The sequence below is a fragment of the Akebia trifoliata genome, chromosome 8 (genome assembly GCF_017979445.1).
Source record: "Akebia trifoliata isolate Shusen 1 chromosome 8, ASM1797944v1, whole genome shotgun sequence".
NCBI lineage: Eukaryota > Viridiplantae > Streptophyta > Magnoliopsida > Ranunculales > Lardizabalaceae > Akebia > Akebia trifoliata.
This window is the reverse complement of record NC_141382.1, coordinates 33,794,846-33,811,026: the sequence shown is the minus strand read 5'-3', so window position 1 is coordinate 33,811,026 and position 16,181 is coordinate 33,794,846. Positions and strand designations below refer to the sequence as shown.

The following is a 16,181-nucleotide window of genomic DNA, read 5'->3' as shown; positions in this document are numbered from 1 at the left end:
AGGCACAAACTCTAGGGATGCTGTGGTGCTATCGTAGGCTACCAAGCAGTCCCTATTGCTATTGCAGATCACAAGAAAACCACCTTGTGCAGAAGCAGGCAGAAAAACCTCCACCCCTTGTTGCTGTTGCAAATCTCTAAGTAGTCAAAGACTAAAAAACCCTATCGAAGGGTAAGATTACAGTGCATAAACTTTATCGCAGCATGTGATCACAGAGAAGAGAGAAGGGGAAGAGAGAAGAGAGGAAACTTCAAGGTCCCAAAAGAAATTGAAGAGAGCCCAAGAAGAGAGTGGGACGCCCTCTAGAAGTGCTTTGATACCAAGAAAAATTATAGAAAAGCAATTCTCAAGTCTCATTAATGAGAGCTTGATATATATATATAAAGTGAATAGACATAAATGCCCTTACATAGAATTAAAATAAGCAATTAAAGAAGCTACTAACAAAATTACATTATTTCCAATATGGATTACCTTATCATTGCACTAATTATGATTCAAGTTAACCTAGTCTGTATTTCAAGATTGATTATGGAATTTGGTTTTGTTAGTTTCTTTATTTTGAATGGTGCTGTGTTTTTTGAAAAATTAAGCATTTTGAATGGTGATGTTCACAATGAGTAAATACATTTAATAAAATGTTATGCATTGTTCGATATGGATACAGGGTTTATGCCTTTTGCTTAATTAGATATTTCTGTCACAAAGCTAAGGTCATGACTAGACTCTAGCTTGTACTCGAGAAAAGAGGGAAATGGTTGGTATGGTTTTGGGGATTTGATATATTTGTATCATTCTGTTACATTAAAACTTTCCCAAACCAAAGTCCAACAGTACATGTTCAGCATAGTCAACATTTGACTTAATGTTTTCGTAGAGTCAAGAATGATCAATTTTTCATTGATTTTGTAGAATCCTACTCTGCTTTGAAAAACTGTTCACTGTGTGTAATTCAAGTCATGGCATCTTAGTTCTAATTTTCTTTTGTTATAAATTATTGGAAGAATGTGAAGGCTTCTTTTCTAAGGGTTTTCTTTTTGGACGAGATTTGGTTTGTCAAAATGAGATATAATTGGTGATTTGGTAATGACGTTCTTTTCTTTCTATGACCTGCTTGTTTGTCTAGCTCTTTTGGTTTGAAGGAGATTCTATACATCAAAAATAAAAAAATTGATCCACAGTTTCTGGAATTTTACTTTTAGAAATCTTATTTGGTGAAGATATCTAAGTAACTCTTTGGGAAACATTTGTAGGATGCACTTACTGCAATAAAAGGTGGTCGCATGCCTCCTCCTGGAAGCTTGCCATCGTTCGAAGAAATCAAGGAAACCTTGGGGTTCAACGCTTACTATGAAGAAGAGAAGCGGTATCCTACCAGCACTAGTCAGCCAACTTCCCAGAAAGGTGGGTGAATACTAGACTTCTTTCCAAAGCACCACTCAATTCTACGTTAAAAATTGCGACACACTCAGGAATTTTTCTGTATTAATAGTCTGACCAAGCTCATGTACTCAGTTCAATCCCTGATATTGTAGAAGATTCTTTGTGCAATGACCATTTTAGTGAACTTATATGAATTTGATAGTTTTCTTTTTTCCTTGATCAAGTCTAATTCAGGTTCAAAACCATAGGTTTCAAACTGAACCTTAGCTTAATGTGCATTGATCCAAATTAGTACTCATTTTGTTCCTCTTTTTTTTTTTTTTTAATATTTAAATTTGGGTTACTCAACAGCAAACAGCACTACATATAGTTTACAGCGGAGGAGTCAAGATGATACCGGGGAAAGAGGTTCAAGTCAGCGAGACCCTGTCATCGAAGTGATAACTCCGGATGTGTACTATGGTACAGATAGTTCAAAGGGTCCTTTCTCTGGGATCAGGACTCGCACATTAAGAGTCAAAATCACTGGAAGGGATGGGTTTGAGAAGCTCGAAGTCAGGATTCCTGTAAGTTATTCCACCTGTATGAGGTATACAGTCATACTTTTTCATACCAGCCTAGTTAAATTAGGGAAGAGTAGACTTTTTTAACATGGTGCTATTTTTATAATATTATGGGATCTCTACTTTTATGGCCATCCTATAGCCCCCCCCCCCCCCCCCCCCCCCCTACATCATCTAGTAGGTATCCCAGCCTTATCAATCCCCCCTTTTTTGATGGGGCTAAAAATTGGAACTGAATTGGTAGTTGTGCATTTGGTTTAAAAATTCATTTCATTTCGCAATCTTTTGTACATAACATTTTGGATTTTTAGCCTGTCGAGACAAAACCACCTTGAAATCGAAACATTCCATGATCCTTTTCTTTCACAATTTTCTGATCTACAGCTGAGAACTTGGAATCGAAACATTCCAACCTATGGCCCCTCTGACCCCATCTAATAGGTATCCCTGCTTATCAATCCCCCCCCCCGCCTTTGAAATGTGTTTATTTGACCATAAAAAATGCAGTTATATGGTGTTGATCATCTAATTGGAACAATTCTATGAGCTAGAAGATCTTTTTGATGGGGCTAAATATTGGAACTGAATTGGTAGTTGCGCACATGGTTTAAAAATTCATTTCATTTCGTAATGTTTTGTACGAAACGTTTCAGATTTTTAGCCCGTCGAGACGAAACAACCTTGAAATCGAAACATTCCAAGTTTTGATCCTTTTTTTAATATAAATAAAAGATTTCATTTCATTAATAGTAAAGAGGGAGCAAGACCGCCTAAGTTGGCCAGTCAAGCGAAAAACAATACACACATCGTCACTCTCTCGTAATATTACAAACCCACTCCCATCTGCCTGCATAATCTACAAAACCTACACCTTTAAGCTCCTCAAAAGTTTTAGACCACTAGAAAATAAGATCCAAAATGGCGAGAATGAGATCCAGTGTGCCCAAAGACTTCGCTTCAAAGATCCTTCCATTGCGCTCCTACAAACCCCAACAAATAGCAAAATGGGTGATACTCCACAGTGCCCTTTTCTTGCCAGAGAACGTGCTCCCAACTTGCCGCCATGATTCAAATAGGACTCTCGTTGATGTTGGTGAACAAACTGAAACCCCGAATAACCTAAAAAAATGGGTCCAAACCTCTTGGGCCACCCTACAATGTATTAGCACATGGTCCGCCCATTAGAAGGTACTTTAGGTCCCCACACTACTACCTCTGGGAATGAGGGAGAATTATCACTAGCCAAAGACTGATAAAGAACCAACCAAAAATAAGCCACTCTTGAGGGTGTCAAAATGAAGCAAAGTAATGCAATTTACCAATCTTCCAACCTCTTTTACTTCCAATCATTAAAAGCCTTTTGGAACCCAAAATCCCTTGACCACATGCCATTTTGGCCTTGCCTAACACTAGTAATCGATAGTCCTTTTTTAGTGGAGATCGAATACAAAGACAAAAACTCATCCATAAGTGGCACGTGGCCGTACCAACTATCCTTCCAGAATCTGACTCTATCCCCTTTCCCTTCTTTAACACCTTTAGAATTCCTTTCCAAAGTCCACAACCAGAATTCCTTTCCAAAGTCCACAACCATGAGGAGCCCTTACCACCCCTCCTTTCTCACCCGAACTAACTCTCCCCAAACTTTGCTACAATAACCCTCCTCGAAAGACTATCTACCTCCACCCTAAATCTCTAAAATCTATTTCCCCAACAAAGCCATGTTAGCCACCCCAAGTTTTGATCTCAAGACCTCCCTTATTCTTAGCCTTAGTCATGACCCTCCTACTCACTAAATGATATTTCCAGTTCCCTATTCTATCATGCCAAAGGAAATCCCGAATCATCTTATCCAGTTTTAACTCGACCTTTTTAGGCCCCTAGAGCAAGGAAAGAGAGTACACGGGGATGCTAGAGAGAACGCTCTTAATCAAAGTTACCTTATCCCTCTTCAAAAGGTAGTTTGCTTGCTATGCCACAAGTTTCCTATTCACCTTTTCCAACACTGAGTCTCACATTTTGGAGCATCTGTAAGGAGCACCCAAAGGAAGGCCTTTAAAGTGGGGAGAGTATCGGCCTTCCAACCCAAACAAGCTACCAAAAGGGCTACATTCGGAACCCTTCCAACCACAAAAATCTTGCTTTTCTTTCTATTTACTAGAATGCTTGAGATTGCTTCGAAGCAACAAATCAAACCTCCAAGCCTCCTAGCTTGTTCCAACAACGCATTTAAAAAGATAAGAGTATCATCTGTGAATTGGAGATGTGACACTACCAGCCTGTTGTTACCAACTAAGAAACCATTGCTGACCCCAACTACCATCCCCTTTACCAACATTCTCTTAGTGTTTCTGCCACGATAATGAAAAGGAACATGGAAAGAGGATCCCCTTGTCTCAGACCTCTAGAACTCGTAAAGAAGTCTTCAGGAGATTTGTTCACAAGGACTGAGAAAGAAATTGATGGGATGCACCTTTTATTCCAACAAATCCACTTCTACCAAATCCCATTCTTTGTAAAAGGCATACCAAGAAGTCCCAATTAACATGATCATACGCCTTTTCTAAGTCAACTTTGCACACCACATCCGCCTTCCCAGATTTTAATTTACAGTCAATGCACTCATTTGCCACAAGAACCCATCAAGTATCTGTTGCCCTTTAACAAAGGCTCCTTGGTTGAAGTTGATCAAAGTAGTGATTATGTACTTCAACCTATTGGCCAACAAACTAGAAATAATCTTGTAAGTTGTATCGATCAAAATGATAGGTATCAACTTTTTGATATCTTCAGTGCCAAAAACTTTTGGTATGAACGCTAGGAACAAACAATTAGACCCAACATCTAAAAATGCCTCCCTGAAGAAAGCCTCCACCAGCAACATAAAATCCTTCCTAATAATATCCCAACAAAACTTGAAGAACTCAATAGGAAACCTGTCTAGCCCCAGAGCTTTGTCGTTGCTCATGCTTGCCATTATGGATCACACTTCTTCCATCTCGAACTGTCTCTCCAACCAAAGTTTCTGAGTCTCAAAAATTCTGTCAAAAGGAAGCCAAGTCGGTCTTAGCTTGGGATTGGTTAACTTTGTGTACAAATTAGAGTAGAAGTCCACGATCCCCTTTGCTATGGTCTCCTCTCTTACCATCCACTCATTGTTGACCTTTAGCCTGGATAAGTGGTTGGTTGTACTACGAGTATCGGCCATATGATGGAAATACTTTGTGTTCCCGTCCCCTTCTTTCAACCACCTTAACCTTGACTTTTGCTTCCAACTAATCTCTTCTAATTTTACCAAATTCTGAACCTTGGCCTTCATATTAAATCTCAGCTTGCTTTCCTCCCTGACTAATGGGTTAGTTTATTCCTTTTTATCCAAGTCCTCAATAGTCCTCAAGGCCTCTTTAAGTTGAAAATCTACTCACCCAAAGATCACCTTATTCCAACGTTGAAGAACACCCTTTAAGGCTTTTAGTTTTTTTTGGAACACACAACCAGGTCTACCCACAAAAGAAGACTCCCTTCATCCAGTTTGGACTACTTAAAATTCGGATGTTTTAGCCACATTAGTTCAAATATAAATGGAATGGGGCCCCTTCTAGAATTTCCAGTTTCCAATGAGATGGGACAATGGTCCGAAATAGGATTTGGAAGAGCCTCTTGTAAGATAAAACCAAACTGCTCCTCCCAACCCGAAGACACCAAGAATCTGTCTAGGCACTTGAGAATAGGAATCTCTTGGTGGTTTGACGAAGTAAAGTTGCGTCCAAGGAAAGGAAGATCCATTAGATCGTTACTGCCAACCAACTCCCCAAATTGTTTCATGCTTGGTGTAATCCTTGAGCCCCCTTGCTTCTCATGAGAGAATTTTATAACTTTAAAATCTCTTCCCAAACACTAAGGGTATTCCCAAAGAGTCCCCACATCATTCAACTCTTTCCAAAACTATTTGCATTCCCAGGTCTTAGAGGCCCCGTAAACCCTTGAAAAAATCCAAAGATTCTCATCACTCACACATCTACAGAGAATGGAAACAGAAAAAGCACCGATTAGCGAGTTGACCACCTCCACTAGATTTTTGTTCCTAGAAACTGACACATTGCCTATTGTTCTTATTGCAAGTAAATAGTATCACCCTTTGCTTTTGCCCCCCAAATGTTTCTAATACTCGAGGCATCCATTTGGTCCAATTTTGTTTCTTGCACTGTAATAATGTGAGGTTTGTTTGCCTGTATAACTTCTTTAACCGATGCCCTCTTTGCTCTCATTTAGTCCCGAACATTCCAAGAGAGAATTTTAAGCTTCATCGTTCATTGGAGCATTCTCCTACTTCTCAACACTAATGATGGACTCAACGGAGCTAATGTAGAAATTTTTTGCAACTTTTAGATCCCTTTTGTGAGCCGGATTTTCAAGTTTTTCACCTTGACTACAATACTTTTTTCCTTGGCTAGAGAAATAAACCCCTAAGGATCTACTACTGGTGGTGCCTCTGCAGCTATAGCCCTTTCGACTTCACCTATGATGCAAATTTGTTCTTCTCCAATTGGTTTCCCGTTGTCGATAACTTTGTCAAAACAATCCACAATTCCTTCATGTTTTTTCAAAATCACCTCGAGTAGAAAACCAGCTTTACCCTCTTCCCTTCCAAATCTAAGCCATCGTTGAATCCCATTTCAAGGATGTGATTAATGATCCAATCAAAAAGGCCTCCACCACTGGCAATTTCTTGGGACCCAGGCCCCACTCCCGCTCTCCTCACTCTCTGACTTCCGCCCCGACGAACACGGAATTCTCACCTTCCTCTTTCTGAAGCATGATGCCGCAATCAATCAAACACGAACCCCCATTACTTTGAGCTTTTATTTGTTTACCCAATCCTGCGGCATTTTCCATACTTGGATCAATCCAAAGACATGCAACCAATTGAAGGATCCCCCAAGTCTTGCACATTGTTTTAAAGGCGTACTTGAGGCATTTTGGATTCTTGAGGCGAGACGTAAGCCTCAACGTGCATTGAGGCATAAGCCTCAATTAATTTTAAAAAAAAATCCGAAAAAGTATATACAAATTATAATAAATTCAGAAATATATAAAAACAAGTAAACAACCTTTAAGCATCAAATAAAAATTAATGTTTAAAAATGTAGGGAATTAGCAATGTAATCTAGTCGCAAAATAGCAATGGATCATCACTCATAGAGTATCAAACATCAAATAAACAACTATTCTAAGCCTAGGAATGAAGTTTTAGACCCTATTATAAACTAGAGAATAATTAAAACAACTAAAAATCATCTCCACCATCTTTACTAGTAGGGTCTTCCAAAGAATCAAAATGATATCGGATTCCTCTATTATCTTTTAGATCTGTCTCTGTCTTCATAATCCTCTTCATCTATCAAATGCTGTGGTTGGTTGCTCTGTCTTTGCCCTTTTTTGAATCTAAACAAATTCAAAATTATCATAATTACTATAAAATAGAGTAGAAAAAAGCTTGAAATATGTATAATTTGTATCAGTATAATTGTATAAGTTAAGAACAAGTGAACAACATAGACTAAGCTAATTAATTGCTCACCTTTTGTCTTATGCTGACTCATTGGTGATTTTCTCTTTCTATTATAACTGGTTGACGTGGTTTGAAATGTTAGAATTAAAGAGGGTACCATTTCAATATCCTCATCTTTACCTTCGACTTCCTCACCCTTGTGGGTCTTGTCCTCATTAACCCCATAATCCCTATCCTCATGACCATGGTCTACAACCCCATAATTCGGATAGATACTGCTTGATTGAGACCAAAAAAGCCTTCTTATGTGTGAAGTCATTAATCTGCAAGTGAGCTTCCCCTTTCTCTTGTGGATTTACAATTAAGTTCTCCATACTATTATACAATCCATACTTGACTTCATGGTAGGTAGAGAAGTTAGGCTCATAATGGTATTGGGGGTTAAAGTAATATACCACAGCATAAAAAAGTCGATGCAGTTGAAAGTCCCACCTCCGATCGACTATCTCTTATATGGGTTTGTATTTGTCTTCATCACTGTCCAAGTTTTTTGCAATGTCTTCTTTTGCAGCATCCATAGACCCATAAATGAAATCCATTACCGGCACTTTTTCTGAATCCACCATTCTCAAAACCCCTACTAAGGGCTTCTTGGTCTTTATTGCAAAAGCAATATCAGACAAAAAACTTGTCTTTCAAAACAAAATCTTTCACTTATTTTCCTTTTTTCTTCTTTGTCCAAGAACTCGTAGCCCACTTTTCGAATGCAAACATGGCCTCAAGTGGTTGTTTACATTCCATCATGCTTTACAATGTTAAGTAAGCAGTGGCGAATCGAGTCACTGCAGGTCGAACAATCTTTTTTTTTATCTAGCTTCTTATCAAAGCTAACACCCATCGATGACCATAAATAAAATTCATCACCTTCTTTGCATTCTTTAATGCAAGAACATGTCTAGGTAGCTCGCAAATCTCCTCAAGCATCAAGTGTATGCAATGAGCTGCACACGAAGTCCAACATAAGCTCTTTATCTTCTCCATTAACATTGCCTCAATTGCATTCATATTAGAAGTATTGTCCGTAACAACCTGCACAACCAACTCCTCCCCAACCTCCTCAACAATCGCATCTAATAATTTGAACATCAAATTAGCATCTTTAACCGCATCAGATGCATCAATAGATCTCAAGAACACACTCCTTTTAGGATTATTAACAAGGAAGTTAATCAATTGTGATCCTCAAATATCTTTCCAATCGTCCACTATAATGGTAACTCTCGATTGTATCTAAGTTTTCTTGTATTCATCCATCATCTTATCTACGGTTTTTGCATCTTCTTTTAAATCCAAGTATGCATTTTATGTGCAGTTGGTGGCTTCAAACCCCTCCCATAACTACCAACTGGGCATATCATATTGACAAAAGGTGGATTATTACATGAAAGAAATGGCATTTTAAATAAATAAACCTCTCTATATCCAAGCAAACTTGGTTTCTCAATTCTTTTTTATTTGTAATCAGATTTGGAAGAGCATTTTGGGGCAATGGATTTTCACCATCTTCGTCAACATTAACAACATACCTATCCATAAGTCTCCTAATCCCCCTTGAAGAAACAACTCTAAACACCAAATAATCCCCCCCACCCACTACTACCTCCTCCAATACCCGGTGTGGAGCCAACATTTTTTATAGGGCCACCAAAATATGTCCCTTCATTAGCCCAGTTTTTAAAATATTTTTGGGTCATGGCCCTTTTTTCTTGCTCGTTCACTAAATAATCTTTCATTTCCTTCTTCACATCCTCGGGTACACGTGTGCATGGAACAATGTTTTTTTTCCAGTATACTCAAGGTGATCTTTCAACCTCTCAACTCCTCTCGTTATGGTTTTAGAACAATATAGGCATTTTATGTAAACATAAGTTCTTGCCCCACCCGAATTATGTCCATCAACTTCAACCCTATGATTCCAAGCAAGGTCTTTTCTATTACCTCCACCTTTTTGCCCTTCTTTACCACTTTCTCTAGGAATTTCTATCAACCATTATCAACCACCATTATAAATAGGTAGAATAGAACAAAAAACAAAAGAATCAAACTCAAAAATAAGAGAGAAATATGGGTTTTTGAAAAAAAAAAAAGGTAAATAGCTCAAAAATGTACATAGAAAAATCACATATCTTAAAACCTTGAAAATCGTTTATTTCTTGGTTCTATTTGATCACAATCTTTGTAAGAAAGTTGTAGGAATTTACGGATTCAAATTCGGATTAGTATTGGAGTCTCTAGGAAGAAATCTTGGTGTAGGGAGATTTTAGGATTTCAAAAATTGAGAGATCTCTTGATAATCTAAGTTTAGAAGACAAAAAACACTTCTATTTAGTTGAGTTATGTAAATAGGGGGGGGGGGGGGGGGGAGTATTTGTGTAAAATTAAGCAAGAAAACACAAAAAAAATGATTTTTTTGACCTACGGAATTGGGTTCTGCCGCACCAATTGAGGTGTAAGCCTCAGTGTATATAGAGGCGTGCACCTCGTATCTTTGAGGCTTAAGCCTCAAGGCATGAAGCCTACACCTTGCCTTGAGTCGTACAATGTTTAATACACTGGTCTTGCGTTTGAAAGAATTGCCAGGTGCTAAGCATCTTCCCCTATACCTTGGATGACCACTGTGATTCTCCTATGATGGTTGAAACCTCACACCCCTTCTGGCAGTATCCTGTTGATTGAACCCTTATAAATTTCTGATTGAGTCTCAAGCAGGTCCCCCAAAACCCTTGAGTCACCCCTTTGAAGTGCCTAAGGTAGCCCAAGCCTCACGGTATTGGATTGAGCTGGGGTTGGACTTGGTCCGTGGTCCAAGGGAGGGCCCAAAAGCATCGAGATCCCTTTCATTGACCCACACACACTATCGTCTAACTCAGCTAGCATGGGTCTCACAATAAGCCCAGTTAGATCATCTTCTAAGAAAGACAACGAAATGGGCTTGGGCTTGGGCATGGCACAATCAACTGGTTCTATCAAGAACGAAACATGAGATTGGGCTTTACTCTCTTCTAAATTGGTCTCACAACTACCTGCTACAGGACCCCCGAAAATGCGCTCTATCCACTCATATGTCCTATGATTCTGCCACCTGTCCACCCTAATATAATCTGTCGACAACTGCTCTCTCCCACCCTTGCCATTCTTGCCACGATCTTCCTACTGTACTGGATTTGCAGGTAGACGTGTGGTTATATTGACCTTCCGCAGGATTTCCTATTTCAAAATTCAAAATCGAGAGCTCAGATCTAATTACAAGTGACGATTCCCCTAGGCCTCCTCTGCTACTCCCAGCTAAGATTTTCTCCAATGACAATCTGGCACCTGTTGGAGCTTTCTCCTTTTGCAACCTTTTGACCTTGATCGCCTCAACATCCGGGCTTACAAAATGGTTTGGAGACTCCAAACACTCGTCAGAAACATGTAGCCCTACCACCACCTCCTTGCCTCTCCCCGACAACTTGATCCAGCGAGGGATGTCAAGAGCTCTCCAACCTACTTTATGAAATCTACAATTAGGTCAATCAGATCTTTTCTTTCATTCTTAACCTCAAGTAAGCCCCCAGCAGATCCCCAATAAATCGGAAGGCCTCCGAATTCCAATGATGAAACGGCAGCCCTACCACTTCGATCCAGGTCCCTTTCGTAGCCCAAGAAACCTCGATCTCATTACAGTTTGCATACCACAATCTTCGCCCCATCACCACTTCATGGATCCTAAGCATCTTCAGGCCTTTCAAGAATTCGAACTCCACTTTTTTCTGGCAAAGAATCACTCTGAGATTGACCCCACAAGGAATCAAGCAAATATTTTTTTTTTTTTGGCATTTAATAGCAAGGTTGGAGCTTCTGCCACATCCTCCCAAATGACTTCTTTTCCTGGAGTTTTACACAGAATTGCCCACCACCATTTACCAAAAATCTCTATGGGCTCCACCCTAGAAGGATTACCAAGACTTGGCCAGGTCATTCTTGGCTTTTGGTTTCGAGCAACAACATTCTGAACTTTTGGACGAGCTATAACAAGTGTTCCTCCACCTACAATGTAGGTTTCTAAAGCCTCGATCAAATTCCTCCAGCCCCAGCTCTCTCTACCTTCTAGTATCATCAGAGACACAGACCAAGCAGATCTCGAGTATTCTGTAACCTTGATGCAGCGACCAAAGTTGTTCTTGTAGCCACACGCATGTTTACAAGTATCTAACACCGTCGACTTGCTCCAGATATCCTTATCACTTTGTCGTGCTAACGTATCGATCAACACTCTTGCTGAGCCATACTCTTTCCTCCTTGAGGAAAAAACATTTCCGACGGGCTTTTACCTCCTCTCTCCATCAATCTAAGGCCTGGATTATTTTTCAACCATCACTGAACTTTGAATACTTTCTAATCCACCTGGGCTAGAGTCGCTTTGCCCACCAAACCAACAGCCAGAGCTTTTCTCGAGTTCCACATTTCAACCGTCTTGCCTTCATCCTTTAGCAATGAAATTCATCAAACAATAAACCTAAACCAATTGATAAAGCTTAGATAGAATCAAACCCAAACAACAGATTTTTCTTCAATTCTTCCTTGAAAATCTTGTTTAATCGATTGACTCATCAAGTTCCCATTGAAATAGAATCTACAACAGAATAATTTCTTGCCATGCAAAATCATGCCACTGAGTTGGTTGTTGAAAACTAAGGATAAAGGGGATCCCAAACTTAAAATGTAGAAGGTCCATGTCATCATCGTTATCACTTTTTTTGAATGGTAAGCCAATTTCTAATGAGATTGGTAACTCGGTGATGGTGGGAATTGAATCTAGGTCTATGGTATCATCTCCCATATACTTTACTGACCAAGTCTTTTCTTTCACATTTTTCTGAGAGAGAGAGAGAGAGAGAGAGAGGTACCTTTGTATGTCGTTTCGTCTCTCGATGCATTGCACATTTACATTTCTCTAACTTCAGTTTCGAATGTCATTCCCTTGACCTTGGTCTTCTCTATAAGACTGGGTCATTTAGACCAGCCTCCCATGTTATGATAAATATTTGATATATCCGTGTTTTCAAACTGATGGCATACTCCTTTGATCATGTTCTCCTGCTAAAGACTTCACTTTTAAATGTTTTTAATATTTTGAATGTTTTGGTTTTTTAGAAAACTGAAACACTGTAGCGAAACAAAATTTGAAACCATGTTTGTGCATACCATTTGTATCGTAGAGATCCAAAAATATTAGAAAAATAGTGCTATGGTTAGATTCCTCCTTCATCAATCACATGTTTCACCACTCATGGTAATTCATTGGGTATTTGCATTTACGTATGCCCTGTTAGTGGATTTTAGGGGTTCACTCATCCATGGATGGTGCGTTCAGTCATTCATATAGGCTGTTCATCGTAGGCATGCTTTCAAATTGCCCTAGTACCTGGGTCAACATGACGTATTGATGTGGCTTAGGATCCATGTCAAATACAAATATTTTACATTCAAGAACGTATACTTCTGAGAAAAAAAAAAAAAATTTATGAAGTGTACAGATATATGTTAAAAATTATATTGCTGGATAAAATAGTAATATATTAGTTGTATGACCATAAGGTTTGCTTCTGAAACTTGGACCCATACTCTCAAACATAGTGCCCATGTATATTTTAGAATTAGATAACATGGCCTTGACACATAATCAAATTTCATCATCATCCAAGCCTTATCCCTACTTTACATCCATTTATGATGCTTTGATGCAAAAATAGAATGCATCGAGAATGTTTCATACATACATTATGATGTGGACATTTCTACTGATGGAATACTTTAATGCTACAAATATCTTTAAAATGCGATGGATGTGCTTTTACAGGCTGGATTCTTAGAAGGAATCACAAATTTAGTTCCAGGTACTATTTCTCGACTACAAGTGAATACACATGGATTATTTTCAAGATTAGCTCTCAAACGAGCCAGCACTGAAAAATATTCCATTTCTTTGCTACTCAGCTTTAGGTGGTGTAAATATCAAAGCATTGTTAGATGACGCAGCTGACGAAGTCGGAGGAAAGCAGTTGTTGGATTTTAATGACACCATGGGTGACAGGATTCAAGTCTTTCTAGAGTAACTCCATTACAATCGTTTCCCTTGAAATGAAGCTTTTAATGAAAAATTGGTATATTCTCAATTGCAACCATTTCTCTTGAATTCAAGCTTATAATGAAATAAAGTCTCCATATTTCGTTTAAATGGAAGCACTTAAAGAGTCTGAGACTATGCTTGCTACAGACCATTATAAGAAAGATTCATCTTCCAATTCTCAAGAGAACATGTTTATTGAATTCTTTGAGTAAAGATTTCATGAATAAAAAAATCTTGTCTATAGGCTAATCAAACATCAACTAGGTATTGATGATTGTTTTGTTATTCTTGTAAGTTGAACTTAAGGATAAGATTGTTAGATTTTATTGAGCTTCATAGCTTACTGACCTTTTTTGTGTGCAGCAAACTAAAGCAGAGGAAGGTTCGTCCCGATCATCCCTATGAAGGATTTTTATTTTGTTATGTTATTGAAATGCAAATGGTTCTTTTCCTTTTGCAAGGACTGTAAAGAAGTTATTATGATGCTTTAAAGGATGAATCATTCTTTTTAGAAAAAGGAAATGTGCATTGCTTCTGCTACAAGTTTTAAAAATGCTCGTAATTCAGCTTTTGTATTTGGAGTTCCAAATAGAAACCTAAGAGTAAAGTCAGGTAGTGACGCACATGCACACACACACACGCCTGTCTGGGTGCCCACACGTCACACTTGTTAAAATTCCCTCTTATGCATGGGAATGAACCCTCTCTACATTACATTTTTCTTGGTTTCATTAGAAGCAAGCAATGATCCGTATTCCAGAACCAATTGTGCAAGCCTTAATGAATGTGTTCCAGTTACTCATTTTGATCTTCCAAAGGCTGAGAACTGTAAACATTTGAGACCAAGCTTTGCTCTGAACCAACACGCTGAAAGAAACAAACCTAGACATAATTAATAATCTTTTGAAACTCAATGACTTCAGGACAATCGTGGATCAGATTGAGGATTTTCAACCCATATTTATAAATGAATTAATATGGTAAGATAAATGCATGGAGAGTATGTAGATCAAGTGGTTTGGGTGGTGTTTGGATTGACTTCTCGAAGTACTTCTGGCTCCTGCGGGGAGCCAGAAGCCCGTACTCTAGTGCTTGGACACTCAATGCCTTGGAAAAGCAACTTTCTAGAAAAAATCAAGTTAGTACCTTTAAGAGGAGCACTGCGAGCTGCTGAGATGATTTGTATTAATTTATATCTGTTATAAATATGAAATTATTTATTTTAAAATAAAATGTATGAATTTTTTCAATGTAGGATCATAAAAATGGTTTCTTATGGGTTGATGAAGCTGATAAGAATGATCATAATGATAATAAGTATACGAAGAAAAAAACAATGGAATCTTTTATCACAGGACTGGGTAGTTATATTGTTTAATCCTTCACATTCATTTATCTACGTTAAAATTCTGATCGTATTTGCCTTAAGCTATGAATGTAAAGCAATGCGTGGGCTATGGTTCATGCAGACATTTAACCAGGCCACAAAAACAGCTTCTTCAATAGGTCAATGACCTGTGGGGAGATCAGTCTATACCCGTCTTTTGTTGGTGAACTGATGTGATGGTTTGCTTGCCAGGTTGTGTGCTGCATAGATCTTTCATCTGCTTGTTTTTTCCGTTATGCTATGCTGATATTGCTTGTCATCTATGATAATTGTTGTGTTTTTTTTTATGTTGGGTAGTTATATTTATTATTAAACATGATTACTCCAATGGAGTTGGTTGTTGTTCTTACAATTATTTATGATGGGTTATGGATTTTGGAAATTTTCACATAGTTGTATGTGTGATGATACATGTTTTGTTTCCTATATTATAGTTATGATGTTTTTTATGCAAGTTCTTTTTTTATATTTCCAGTTTTTAAGGGTGTTTTGTCGAATTTTTGTAAAAATAAAGAAATATATTTTGAATTTAAAATAATAGTATAATGTTTTTATGATTTAGAATAGTAACTATTGCTTTTTTATAGCATAATTAGTTGAGTTATAATATTAAAAACAGTAACTAGTAGTTATAAGGGCATTCTGATAATTTTATAAGAATCCATAATAATTCTCAAACACAAGACTCTGTCAAAAGTACTTCTAAATAATACTTTTCAAAACCTGAATCCAAACACACAATACTTATTCAACTCCTTCAAATAGTACTTCTAAGAGTACTTTAGACAGTATTTTTGACTCTAGCATCTAAATGGGCCATTAGCATATATGGACCCCACTCTCCTTTCCCCACGCGCAAAATTGTTTTTGATTGATATGGGACCTCCCTCAAATAAATGCATAACATAAAGATAAGGTGATTTCATTTTTAAGAGATAAAAAGTCTCTAAATATGTTTTGTTTAATGGAAGATTTAAATATAATAAATCCCTAAAAGACATAAATGGGCCTACATATCCAAATTGGACTCCATTTAGGAATAGGCCTTCTAAGTCTTGGATTTGGTTTTTCGCAAATAAAACCCTCATGATCCAATAAATTCAAGTGATCCACATTAAGCATAGGCCCAAACACTCAATAGATACGTTATCCAATTTGTTTCTA

The 16,181-nt window shown here is 38.0% G+C and overlaps 1 protein-coding gene across 2 annotated transcripts in view; it reads left to right on the top strand.

Moving 5' to 3' along the window:
• LOC147396572 (uncharacterized) overlaps positions 1 to 14,183 on the top strand; it is a 29,563-nt gene extending 15,380 nt beyond the window's left edge. Inside the window, exons 5-9 of one of the 2 annotated variants that reach the window (XM_086451451.1) lie at positions 1,254 to 1,404; positions 1,735 to 1,949; positions 13,361 to 13,397; positions 13,498 to 13,664; positions 13,994 to 14,183. In XM_086451451.1, the coding sequence (XP_086307577.1) occupies positions 1,254 to 1,404; positions 1,735 to 1,949; positions 13,361 to 13,397; positions 13,498 to 13,616 (522 nt within the window). In that variant the 3' untranslated portion in view covers positions 13,617 to 13,664; positions 13,994 to 14,183. Of the gene's footprint in view, positions 1 to 1,253; positions 1,405 to 1,734; positions 1,973 to 13,360; positions 13,398 to 13,497; positions 13,665 to 13,993 lie in introns of those variants that run through there. The other variant, XM_086451450.1, reaches the window with a different exon arrangement.
• The last annotated feature ends 1,998 nt before the right edge of the window (positions 14,184 to 16,181 follow it).